The following is a 12357-nucleotide window of genomic DNA, read 5'->3' as shown; positions in this document are numbered from 1 at the left end:
ACTTTTTTTCTTGACACCAAAAAACAACTTGTAAGTGTGTAAAGAAAATAAGAAAACACACAATGGCCAACATAGTTTAGTCAGAAGCAAAACATGACTAATCAGCTTGGTTATCCTCCATAGCAGCATAGCAGGCTTTAAGAACAGGAAAGAAATAGCAGGTGTCATATTCGGTGTCAGCAAAGCATCTGGCCATTGCACATTCTCACAGGCTAGGAAAACATGGTCTCCATGAAATCTTTAAATAAAAGCAAAATTGTCCTTGGAGCTGTACTCAAAGGGTAGCTGGGACTGTCAACTACTCACTGTTGTCACTGTCAAACTCAAAATGCATACTGAGTTCCAATTCTCACCTGGGCCCACTCTTAGTCTTTATTTTCTATGACTTGATTATTGTAGGAATAAGATTCATTATTTACAGGAGACAATATGTCATTGGGGCTCCAAGCATAATGGAAAATAATCTTAGACGGTTTTGTTGATTGCACATAAATTTTAGTAATTTAGAAATTTGCAAGAAAAGTGTTTGAAAGACAGAAAATACAAGATACTTTACAGTTAAAAGCATGGCAAGATAATGTGGTACAAATTTAAGCAATGTCAACCAAGAATATGGTGCCCTAAGCACACTTTGAGGTTATGCAATTGTTAACGATTAAGTTTGCAACACTGAATATTAAAGGGAAAAAAAAAAAAAAAAAAGGTTCATTATACTGGATTCTCTCCCCTCCAATACTGTACCATGACAGCCACTCACTGGCGAGATGCCGCCTCATGCCGGGATTCCAAAAATAAGAAAGCTGGTTATTGTTAATGAGTTTCCATGTTATTTCCTTCTGAACAAATACATTTTTAATAATAATTATATACACGTGACTATTCGGAGAGACAAACCTAAAATCTAAACACTTAAATGAATTATCATAATTTATAAGTTTGACTAAACAGCTAAGAACCAGTGAGCAAGAACCAACTATGCAAAGACTAGAAGGGGATTTTATGACATTGTCATTTTAACTATGCTGTTTTTCTTTTCTTACTCTGTGGGCACAAGCCTTCCCTTTAAAGAGTAGTATAAACTTTTGGAACTGTTGTTTTGCCTAGCAGTTGCATTAACGGCCACACTTGATTGTGTCATGATGTAAATATGAACTCAGCTTGCTTGGTCTTACGAACCGATCAGACAGCACTCTATCTCCTAGTCAATATGCACTCTTGCTTCCCTCTCACTTCCCCCATTTTTAACACCAGCATACAAGCACTGCTTTAACTAGATACTCTCTCTTCCCCACGCCCTCCAAAGCAAAACTTAAACAAAAAAAGCTCAACAAACACCAAAAAGGCCGTATCGCCATGCTGTACCAAAACAGTTTCCATATTCCACCCAGCAGCAAGCTTTGCTCTGTGCTTTTGGCCTGGAACGTGGCTCCCTATGATGACACTGGGCAACCTGGATCACTGGAGAGAGGACAAAGAGCTGGGATCTGTGGAGGGCTGCTCAGAGTTGCCAGCCTCACACCAGCAGGTCACATACAGGTGCATAATCACACTGGTTAGTGACATCAATGGATTGTCCTACAGTAATCATGGTAACTGGGAGGCAGCAAATTTTTAACAGTCAAACAATTCCTCAATATTACTATTACTGTCATGTGGAATACATATCCAAGTATTCTCCACTGTCAGAAAAAAAGAAGGTGTTTTGTCGTTATTGTTGTTTTCTTCAAGAACCACATTTTTGTCATAGTATTACATTATGGGTATCTACATCTTTGCACTTCCTTTGTTAAAAATTTTTAGACACAAAATTTGTTATGATACCCCCTTAGGAAGCAGCTCTTATCTTGTTACCCAACAAAATTGGATGCGATGAAGTAGTCTCAATGTATTATCAAAAATAATTTCAGTTTATAATGCGCATCTTAAACTTGAAATCATAAAGTCCTTATAAATGTGTACATAATACTTAATACTTCAGAATATCTTTTTGCCATATTTGAATGCTCAAAAATATGGTCTTTATTATTACATAATTAGCATTTTCTCTTGCTCTGTTTAAACGACAAAAAATAGAGTATTTTTAAAAGCACTACCTGTAAATTGGCAGCTTGTGCTTATTAGAAAGGAATGCTATACCAACAGCATCTACCAGGAGTTTAGATTTAAAATTAGAAATTAAGAAAACAGCCCAACCCTAGCATTTTGAATAGGTATTCAAGAAACAAAAAAAGTGCTTCCCCCCTCTCCTTTCAAGTTGTGGAATTATTTTAAAAGCTCTGGCTAAATGAAATAAAGAAATGTTGAGAGCTGTTTGCAAGTCAGAAAATACAAAACAAGGAATTTTTTGTTTTGTAACAGAAAACGGGTTCTTGTGGTCCCTACGCAAAACAACAGGTTAACAAGATCAGCAAAACAAACACTTTGACAGTGATGTTTTAGAAACAAAAAACTTTCAGAATTAATTTCAGAAGTTCAAAGAGCTAAACTCTATTGGCAGTGAGCAATGGTCATTACTTCCTAACTCTCAGTTCTTGAAAATCTGTAATTGAGTGAGTATGCACAAACACCACCAGAATTCTTCAGCAGAAGACCTGGGCCATGATCCATGGGTTGATGCAACTTCTTCAACAATTTATCAACTGACAAAACACACCAGGGTTACATTAATTGGGAAACTGGCTAGAAGTAAACAACGTAGGAAAATTTGTACTTAAAAACGTGTGGGATGAAACTAGTTTGCAACCTACAAGCAATTAACTAAAGTCCTTAAAAAAAAATTTCTTGTAGCCTCTTACAAGCACAAGGCTAAACCATTTAAGCCTTAACCACACTAGACAGACAATTCTAAGTAAAACTATTCCCCTTCATTATGTTACAAATACTAATAAGGCAGGTTTTGTAGATTGCAAAACTGGATTTTGGGGCAGGCTGTTAAAATGCATTATCAATCAAAAGCCCTGACTGTGCTTATAATGATTCCAGTTAAGAATGTTACTTAAATGCATTAATTATACATATGCCCTAGTGTCTTGGAAAAAGAATGATTTTTTAGGATGAAGTTTTAAAAAAAAAATTAATAAGCAAAAGCAGAGTTTTCAATTGATGCAACATCAGATTAGCATGAATGTCAAAAATATGCAGGCATGGATGTCTCTCCAGAGACATATCTAACTTGGATTTATATATAGAAAATGCATTGGGGGGGTGGGGGGATATTATATATTTGCCTTATTAAAATTTAATTGTTATTCTGGTACAAAAATACCAATTTGTATTTACAAGGCTAAATATAGGCTAAAGAGCCTTTTTACTATTTTCTATCATAAGCTGTTCAAATAATTAAATGCATTGCTCAAAAAGTTAAAAGCTTAGCTGTCAAAGAAAGGTGAAATATTTATAATGTGCATGAGATCAGACATTTAGTGAATATCAAAATAAGATAAATTAGCTGAATAGCTATGAAAAAGATAGTTTCGAAAATGAGACAATTTGCTTAGGCTGTGGTAGTTATACAACAGATCCTTTTAAAGCACTACGATTCTTAAAAAGAAAGTATTAGACTAACTCAGTTTCTTTACTGACATTATCCATACTCAGTTGAGTGGTTTTATTTCGTTCTTCTGTTGTTGCTGTGTGTTAGGGGTTTTTTTCTTTGTTTTTTTTTTCTTTTTTTATTTTTTAACAGCCATGTCAAAAGAAAGCTTCAAGCACAATTAGACTTTTAGTAGCGTTTGACTCCATTCTAGTCCTTATTTTCACTGGTTTAGCAAAGGTCGTCTTATGTTTGAAGTTAATGCACATGCTACACAGAATCAATACACATGTTTGACCAGAAAAAGTGTATTTACTTCACTGGCTGCTGTGTACTCAGTTTTTTATATAGAAACAGCATTCACAAGTGCAGCTTACAAGTGCCTTCAAAATGGCACGTCCTATACATCAAAAATACTTTAAAAAAATAAAATTAAACCTTAAGACTGGAAAGTGCTACATGCGTATTCCTATTCTCTACAGAAATGACAACCAGTTAATTTTGAGCAGACCTGAAGGTTTAAGCGACGAGGTAATAATAGCCACTTAATGTTTCACCCTATTTTGATTTCTTCTCAAAAACAGTTGCTCCACAAACACTTTCTGCATACAGTTAATTATCTTCTTTGCTCACATATTCATGTCCTCCCTTTGAAACTACAGCTTTTCAAAGTAAAACAGTTCTAGCCTTGCTCATACCCACTGGTACAGAAACTTAATTTTGTACCTTGTTATCCTTCTCTGATTTCTTCTAGGTCCACTCTATGATTTTTGGCATGGTGTAACCTGAACTAAGTAAGTATTCAAAATGGAGTCAGGCTCATAGCACATTTTCTGGCTTGCTTTCAATTCTTCTTCCATATTTCCTTCACATTCTACTTCCTCTTCTGATCTAGTATTTGGCTGACAGGCTTAAAGCACAATTAGCTCCTTCCTACCTATAGCTGCTAATTAAGGAGTTACCACCGAATCTTTTTAGTGGCAGGGGTTTTTTATTATTTTTTCAGTTAGTGTTTTTGTCTTTCCTACATGTCCATTACTCTGCATTTAATAGAAATTGGAAAGATAAGTGGTTTTTTTTATTTTTACATGGTATCATTATCTGCTTCTGCAACTTTCTCAGAAAGTCAGTTCTCTTTTGTGCAGATAGCATAGATCTGTATGGATTTTCACCATTACACTCTTCCTAGTATGTAAAATGACCATTTAGTCACATCTTTTATTTCCTGTTCTTCAGTTGATTCAACAAAATTAGAGAAATACAGTCTAGAACTAAAGAAAAGACAGGTAAGAGAAACAAGAATGACAGGTATAAAAAAAAATTACAAGGACAGATTAAAGAAACTGTAGTTGTTTAATCTGCAGAAGAAAAGAAGATAAAAGAGATAGCATGATAATGTTCAATTACATAAAAAGTAGTTGCAAAGAGTAAGAGCATACATAATTTTCCATACATTCTTGGCACAGAACAACAGAAATCTCTCACTTAAAACTACTTAGAAGGCTTATCAGGTATTTGAAGAAAAAACGTTAATGATAGGAACTGCTGAGTATAGACAAGATCGTTTTGGAAATTGTAAAGATATTAATTGGCAAGTTGGACAAGTATCTGATAGGAATGATTTGTTCAGCTGATCCTACCTTTGGAAAAGGGGATGCAATAGGTAACCTCTCAAGGTCTTTACCTTCTACAACACTATCGAAACAAAATGATCTCCCTTGTTTGTCAGCTCTAGGCAATTCAAGCACTTTATCAGGACTGTCATAGCTCATCACACATTATTTCTGTCGAAAGAAGGCTGAAAAACGGACAGGCCATTAGTCACTTACTTGATTTCACTGACTGGTACTTTCCTTTGTGCCAGCTGTTCCACCATGCCTTTTTCTTCTGAGGGAAGCAATACTAACAAAGCTTCACCACCTTCTTTGTATCTGTTTGGGGAAAAAACAAAACAAACCAAAAGAGAGACCTCAAGCAAACACGCAAAAAACACAGATTTTGTTGATGTTTTCAATAATTGACAAGAATTTACATTTGCTTCCTTGTAAGCAGCCCAAAGAGCAGACAAAAATCCTCACTTTACAAAGGGAAAAGAAGAGGCAAACCAGTTAAGTGACTTGCTAATATTTCCACCTGAGCTGATTTCAAAACTGTATCTAGAGCCCTAAACGTCAAGAGCTAAGACATGGATTGAGATCAGCGGATCTTTTCTTCCCTGGATTAGAAACATTAGTGATAATCAAGTGGCACTTGATCAAACCTTACAATATTAGAAGGTCTAGGTGCTTGAATTCATCCTTTACCAATAGGCAAGTCTTAACACTTGGTAACAACTGATTCTCCTTTGCATATCCTGCAAGTGAAAGAAGGCAAAGGCTAGAAAAGGGTAAGTGCTTTGATCCCTAACAACAACAACAGCTACTGGCACATCCAATAAAGGCTATTCTTCTAACAGGTGACAGAGACATCTGAAAGAAAAGCATAAAATCAGGGAGTTCTTCCATTTATAGAAGCAGTTTTTAGGTGCAGAAGAAAAACTACCTCAGACTGATCCCCTAAGAACATACCTAGTGTTCACTCTTCAGCACACTTAACAGCTGTATCAAATATAGCTGAGTTAGTAATTTCTCAAGATAGGTGGTTGGCACAGACATAAAAATTCTTCTATTTTATTCTTAAAGCACCTTCTGTTGACTTTCTATGTTGTGTAAGAAAAAGTTCCTACTTTTGGTGAATGTAGTAACTTGACGATGTTCATGGAGAAAGAAACACCCAAGAGCACTAGTAAACAAACAAAACAATGGGTTTAAGTCCTACTGAAGAAGTAGTAAGGAGTTAGCACATTATCTAAGTTCTTATCTATCCTAACACATATCTTGTTTCTTCATTTACATTCACAAATAGTTCTTAAGAGTACAGACTGATAGGAAAATATTGCAATGAGTCTTCCATTATATAAAAAACAGCAATCCAACTAGATTTCAGAAATATGCCAAAATTGGACAGAATCCAAATGACAACTAACTGATCAGAGCAATGCATGGGACAAAGCAAAATAAGAGAGTAGTAAGTTACTATGTAGAGCAGCTCTAAACTGACAAGAGCTACTCACAGGAAGGCCCCTAGTCAGCAGCAGATTATAAGCCTATACATAAACTGCTATGACTACCAGTATTCCATTTATCTGAAACAGAAAATACTCACTGTGTTATCTTTAAAGTGCCGTTTTATATCAAATTATTTACTACATTAACAGGCCTTTGGCTTTGTTTCTACTCCACTCTCATCTGTCTTACACTAGTAAAATGTTTCTCTATCTTAAGCATATCTGGTTTGTCCTTTCTGTTTTCTATAAGGAACGTTAACTGTTTCCTCTGTCTTTATTTCAGTCAGTCTGCTGCAATTCCACAAATCTTCAGCTTCTGTTACTCCAGCACACGTTCTCCAGTTGGGTCTTTAACTGCATTCACTCATCTCCATCAAGAGAACCATCAACGAAAGGATATTCTACAAAAGGTATAAACTGTCAGCAGAAGGCTGAGAGATGTTATTAGTTTGTCCTTGGGTCAGAGACTACAAACAATGCCAGAGTAAGTCACACATCTTTCCAATAAAAGCTCATCAATGACAGAAGAAAATGCCAGTTCAGTCCTCCTGCACAGAAAAGGGGAGACAAGTGCTGTTTAAGGAAGTATTCAGTCAACGCTCCTTGCCTTAAGAAAAGAGCTTTTAAGTTGGAGGCCAGAGAGCGCAGACTGATGTTCTCAGGCACACCAAATAAGAATCATACCATTAACGGATAAAAATCATTTCAGATAGACTACAGGGAGCCCACATTTCTCCAAGTATAAACAGTCATCACTTGCCAAAAACAGTACTGCAGAACTGTTTGAAAACTACAAACACTATCTGTCACAGCATAGTAAGCAATGCAAGTAGCAACAAAATCTGCAGTTAAAACATTCTGACAGCTTTTATTACAGCTCTCTGCTTTCATTTGGTGAATCTGAAAGAGCACAACAAAACACTCTCAGATGTAGGTTTTTTGGTTTGGGGTTGTTTTTTTTTTCCCCAATGCTATACATGATGGGTTTGGGGACTGACTTTTACAGGTAATTTTAAAACGTTCAATAAATGTTTTTTATCATGAGATTTTAACTCTTACATTCTAGGTTTTGAAATTTTACATGGAAGTCAAATTGATGTAAGAGGACAGTCTTTGCCACATACCAGCACTGTAAATTTACTGATTATATATAGTTTGGTAAAAGTACCAAAAGAAATGGTAAGACATTTGGACTTTGTCCTAAAAAATACTGCTTTAAGCTTGTGGGTGAGGAAGACATACTGTACAAAAACTATACTAACTTGATTTTAATCCATTTAATCAGTAGACCTAAAACATTCTTAATGCAGAAACATGAGCTTGTATAACCTTTCTAAAACAAAGTTCTAAAGCAACCCATATGCTTGGTTTAAGGCAATTTATCATCTTTACCAGCAGCATGGGAGGACCTAACCCACTGCTAACCAAACACCTCATGAATATTCGCACCCTTTATATAATAATTAGGGTTGGGAATTACTTCGTACATAGACCAAGTGCACCTTCTAAGAAAGCTCTATGTATTTTAACCCAGCCAAATTCCAGATAATATCTCCAGAAAGTGGGTGCATGTCAGACACCGCCACTGCTTGAACAAGCAATGAAATCCTGGAAAGCCACTAAACCTTAGAGGACTTTGCATTTTATGGCAAAAACTGATGATCACAGTTCCAAGGCAGCTAATTATTCATCAAAAGAACCTAAGCTCTCAGAGCACTGTTGGAAAGAAGGATGAAAATATTCTCTTTTCTACCCAAGGCTTGTATCAGACAGGAAAACAGACATCATATCACTGCCAATACCAGTCTCTCACCGATTTAGAGTACAGAATTACACACTGTTCTGCTCTTCTCCTCAAAACAGATGCTATGAAAGGAAAGGATTCTGAGAAGAGCTATGTGAATGATTCAATATCTGGGAAGAATGTCTGTTTAGTCTCTTAGCAAGAACTCCCTCATTTGTCAGTAAGGCAAAAAAGTCTTGATCACACTATATAAACACCTACGAATCATGATTTGATGGATGGACCACTTGGTGGGTAAGGAATTGGCTGTATGGCCACACTCAAAGAGCAGTGGTCAATGGCTCAATGTCCAGGTGCAGACCAGTGACGAGTAGCATTCCTCGGGGGTCCATACCAGGACCAGCACTGTTGAACATCTTTGTCGGTGACACAGACACTTGGGATAGAGTACACCCTCAGCAAGTTTGCTGATGACACCAAGCTCTGTGGTGGGGTCAACACACTGGGGCGAAGGGATGCCATCCAGAGGGACCCTGACAGGCTTGAGAGATGGGCCTGTGTGAACCTCATTAAGTTCAAAAAGACCAGGTTAAAGGTCCTGCATGTGGGTCAGGGCAATCCCAAGCACAAATACAGTCTGGGCAGAGAATGCATTGAGCGCAGCCCTAAGGAAAAAGATTTGGGAGCACTGGTGGACAAGAATCTCAATGTGACCCAGCAATGTACTCCTGCAGTCCAGGAAGCCAACTGTATCCTGGGCTGCATCAAAAGAAGCATGAACAGAATGTGATTCTCCCCCTCTACTCTGCTCTCCTGAGACCCCACCTGGAATACCATGTTCAGCTCTGGGGACCCCAGCACAAGAAGGACATGGACCTCTTGGAGTGGCTCCAGAGGAAGGCCACAAAGATGATCAGAGGGCTGGAGCACCTCTCCTGTGAAGACAGGCTGAGAGAGTTGGGGTGGTTCAGCCTGGAACAAAGAAGGCTCCAGGGTGACCTTAGAGCAGCCTGCCAGTGCCTAAAGGGGCCTACAGGAAAGCTGGAGGGGGACTTTTTACAAGGACATGCAGTGATAGGACAAGGGGGAATGGCTTTAAACTGAGACAGGGTAGATTTAGATTAAATACAAGGAATAAATTATTTCCTGTGAGGGCAGTGAGGCCCTGGCACAGGTTGCCCAGAGCAGCTGTGGCTGCCCCATCCCTGGCAGTGCTCAAGGCCAGGCTGGATGGGGCTGTGAGCAGCCTGGTCTGGTGGGAGGTGTCCCTGCCCATGGCAGGGGGTTGGGACTAGATGATATTGAAGTTCCCTTCCAACCTAAATCATTCTATGATTCTAGGATTTCTGTAGATTCCTTAAATTTAGTCAAAGGCATGAAGCAATTTGTGTAGTTCTGTTGTTTCTGGCATTTATGCTGGAGTGCCTGACTTGGCATTCTTGAATTGTTGCTTTATTTATTTTATTCAGCGTGCAACACGCTATGTAAGGACAGTGCCATACAAATCATGGAAGAAATACCCATCAAGGGTCAGAGAGTGCCGATAGCCACCCTGCAAGCCACAAACCCAAACTGGAATGATACAGTACAGGAAGTATCATTCTACATTAGTTCTGCTTTTATAGATTTTGCTCAGCATCCAGAAGATCACTCTCAAACCAGGATGCAGGACCAGATAAACCTTCAATCTGACCCCTGAAAGGTGCTCCTAGTGCTAAACATGTTATATGTTAGGTCAGTTATCTTTTCAGAAAGTACAAATTCAGGAGATTTTAATTCTAAAGGCACATTCCATAGATCCTCGAGAAGAAAACAAGCATTAAATCCGGCATCTATGGACACAAGGTTTACACTAAGTCTTGCAAAGCCTTTATATAGAGAAAATAGCTAAGTAATGAAACAATCACATGAAAATAGACAAAGACGGATGTTTCCAAACACCTACACTTTCTCACCTTTTGGCAACAACTAAGAAAAAAAAAAAAAAGGCAACATTGCAAATATTTCTCAGAGCTGATGTCTTCAGAAATTCAAAAGGACAGAAAGACATCTGGTAACTACTGATGCAATTTTTTTTCTTTAGCTATTGTGGAAACATTCACTCTTAAATGCCAGTATTTTAAATGTACTTGAAGTTAAGGAGGAATAGGTTTTGCCCATTTTTATATTGTGTGATATAATTAATTAAAACAGACTGTTTAATATTAATGCTGTTCTTCAGAGCTAAACACAAAAATGAAATCATTACAGAATCGAGAAAGTCAAAAATCAAACAATCTTAAGTACCATCTGGGAAGGTTTGTATCTGTTCAGAGTGGGTGTTTAGCTAAAGAAAGCAAAATGCAAGCCTATAAAGAAAGGAGTTTTACTTGGGTAAAATATTATCTTATTTCTCAAAAAAGAACAACTTGGTAATATTCTAATAATAAAATTATGGTCCGAAAGATAACCTCAAAAAGATAGGCTGAAGTGGAAAATTAAGTTCTCAAAAATTTTCTTTTATACTAAAAGCTTCTATATTGCATACTTATGAAAGCACAAGCTAGTAAAAACTAGCATGAACAAAAAAGAAAAGAACACTTAGATGTTCTCCTCAAAATGTGTTTCCATTACAATGCCTAAAACAGGAGAAAAGAACATCTCTTAGTATCCTAGGGGAGTAAAGTTCTCCACTACAGCCAACAAAAGAACACTTCCCTAATTATTTTCAGTAGACAGATAAAACCTTTAAACCTTTATATACACTAAGGCAGCAGAGTCAACCTCAGCTGCTGAAACTCTTTAGCAGAAGGATGACTTCTTCTGCAGGTGAGAAGACATTAGAAGTTCTCCCCATTCTTGCTGACTGCAGCCTTCAAGTTTTCCATCATCACCAAAACCAAACAGCTGGCCTAAAAGGCTAATTCACTCTGATGCTTTATTATTCACTAGGTATGCACCTCTGCTATGCTGAAGACAAGTAAATTAACAACCTCAACATAATCAAACTTTCTTGGACTGTGTAGTAATTGGTGATATTACTTATCCTGTCATCTCCTCAAGCTATCAAGAAACCAGAGCACGGACTCATCTTTACGCTGTGGTTTTAAAAGTCTCTTAGGATACCAGACAATTCATTCCAATTCTATGGAAAATTGCATCTTACCTACAGAAAGCCTTTGGAGGAAAAAAAATAAAATTCATGTACTTCTAGTTCATATCTGCCTTTTTTTCTAGCATCTATTGGCTTCAATTCTTATCAAAAGGCAAGTAAATTCTCTGCAACTCAATCTTGACTTACAAGCAAGCTGTGACAAATCATCATTAGCATTATAAAGCAAAGGGTAGGCATGATATATTCACACTGACTGCAGATGAGAAAAAGGATGTCTGCAATCAAGGGCAAGCATCAAGGGCTGGACAAGAAGGAACTGGGATAAATTATTTAGGACAATGTGATACTGACTAATTAGAAGTAGAAAAATGGTTTAAAATGTCAGGAACACCATTTCCTTAGCAATGAAAAACAAAGAGTTGCCAAATAGTTCCATTTTGTACCAAAAATAAACAAACTAAAACACTAAAATCAAGAGGATGGTTTATTCATCATGACAGAATCTATATTAAACTTTGGCCGAGTATCATCCTGAGCTCACAGCTGGTATCAAGCATGAAGAAACTAATAACATGGCGACGATTCAGCGAGGACAGGATGAGAAAAAATGCTTTTCACGCAGGCCAAACAGACACTCAGTTTTTGCTAATCTTAACGTATCTTAATGTATCCTTGATCAGACCCAGTCAAAGGCTGCGTATATCCCTAGCCAACACTGTTAAAGGAAAGAATAGTACAATTATCACAAAGGCAACAGGTGAAAACATATCATGGTTATTAATAAATTCCACCTTTCCACGCAGCTAGAGTTGAGTTTGTTCTAACTACATTTAGAGTAATTTTACATCCTTGCCACGACCATCGTAACATATAGTTCAGTC

At 37.3% G+C, this 12357-nt stretch overlaps 1 protein-coding gene across 1 annotated transcript in view; it reads right to left on the bottom strand.

The window, feature by feature from the left end:
* Positions 1-12357, bottom strand: part of DDX10 (DEAD-box helicase 10) — a 192195-nt gene that overhangs the window by 154157 nt on the left and 25681 nt on the right. The window contains exon 10 of the mRNA XM_037377027.1: positions 5362-5463. Within this exon, the coding sequence (XP_037232924.1) occupies positions 5362-5463 (102 nt within the window). The remainder of the gene's footprint in view (positions 1-5361; positions 5464-12357) is intronic.

Source organism: Falco rusticolus, chromosome 2, assembly GCF_015220075.1.
Source record: "Falco rusticolus isolate bFalRus1 chromosome 2, bFalRus1.pri, whole genome shotgun sequence".
Classification (NCBI taxonomy): Eukaryota; Metazoa; Chordata; class Aves; order Falconiformes; family Falconidae; genus Falco; species Falco rusticolus.
Note: the sequence above shows the minus strand (reverse complement) of the source record. Positions and strands in the feature narration are given on the sequence as shown.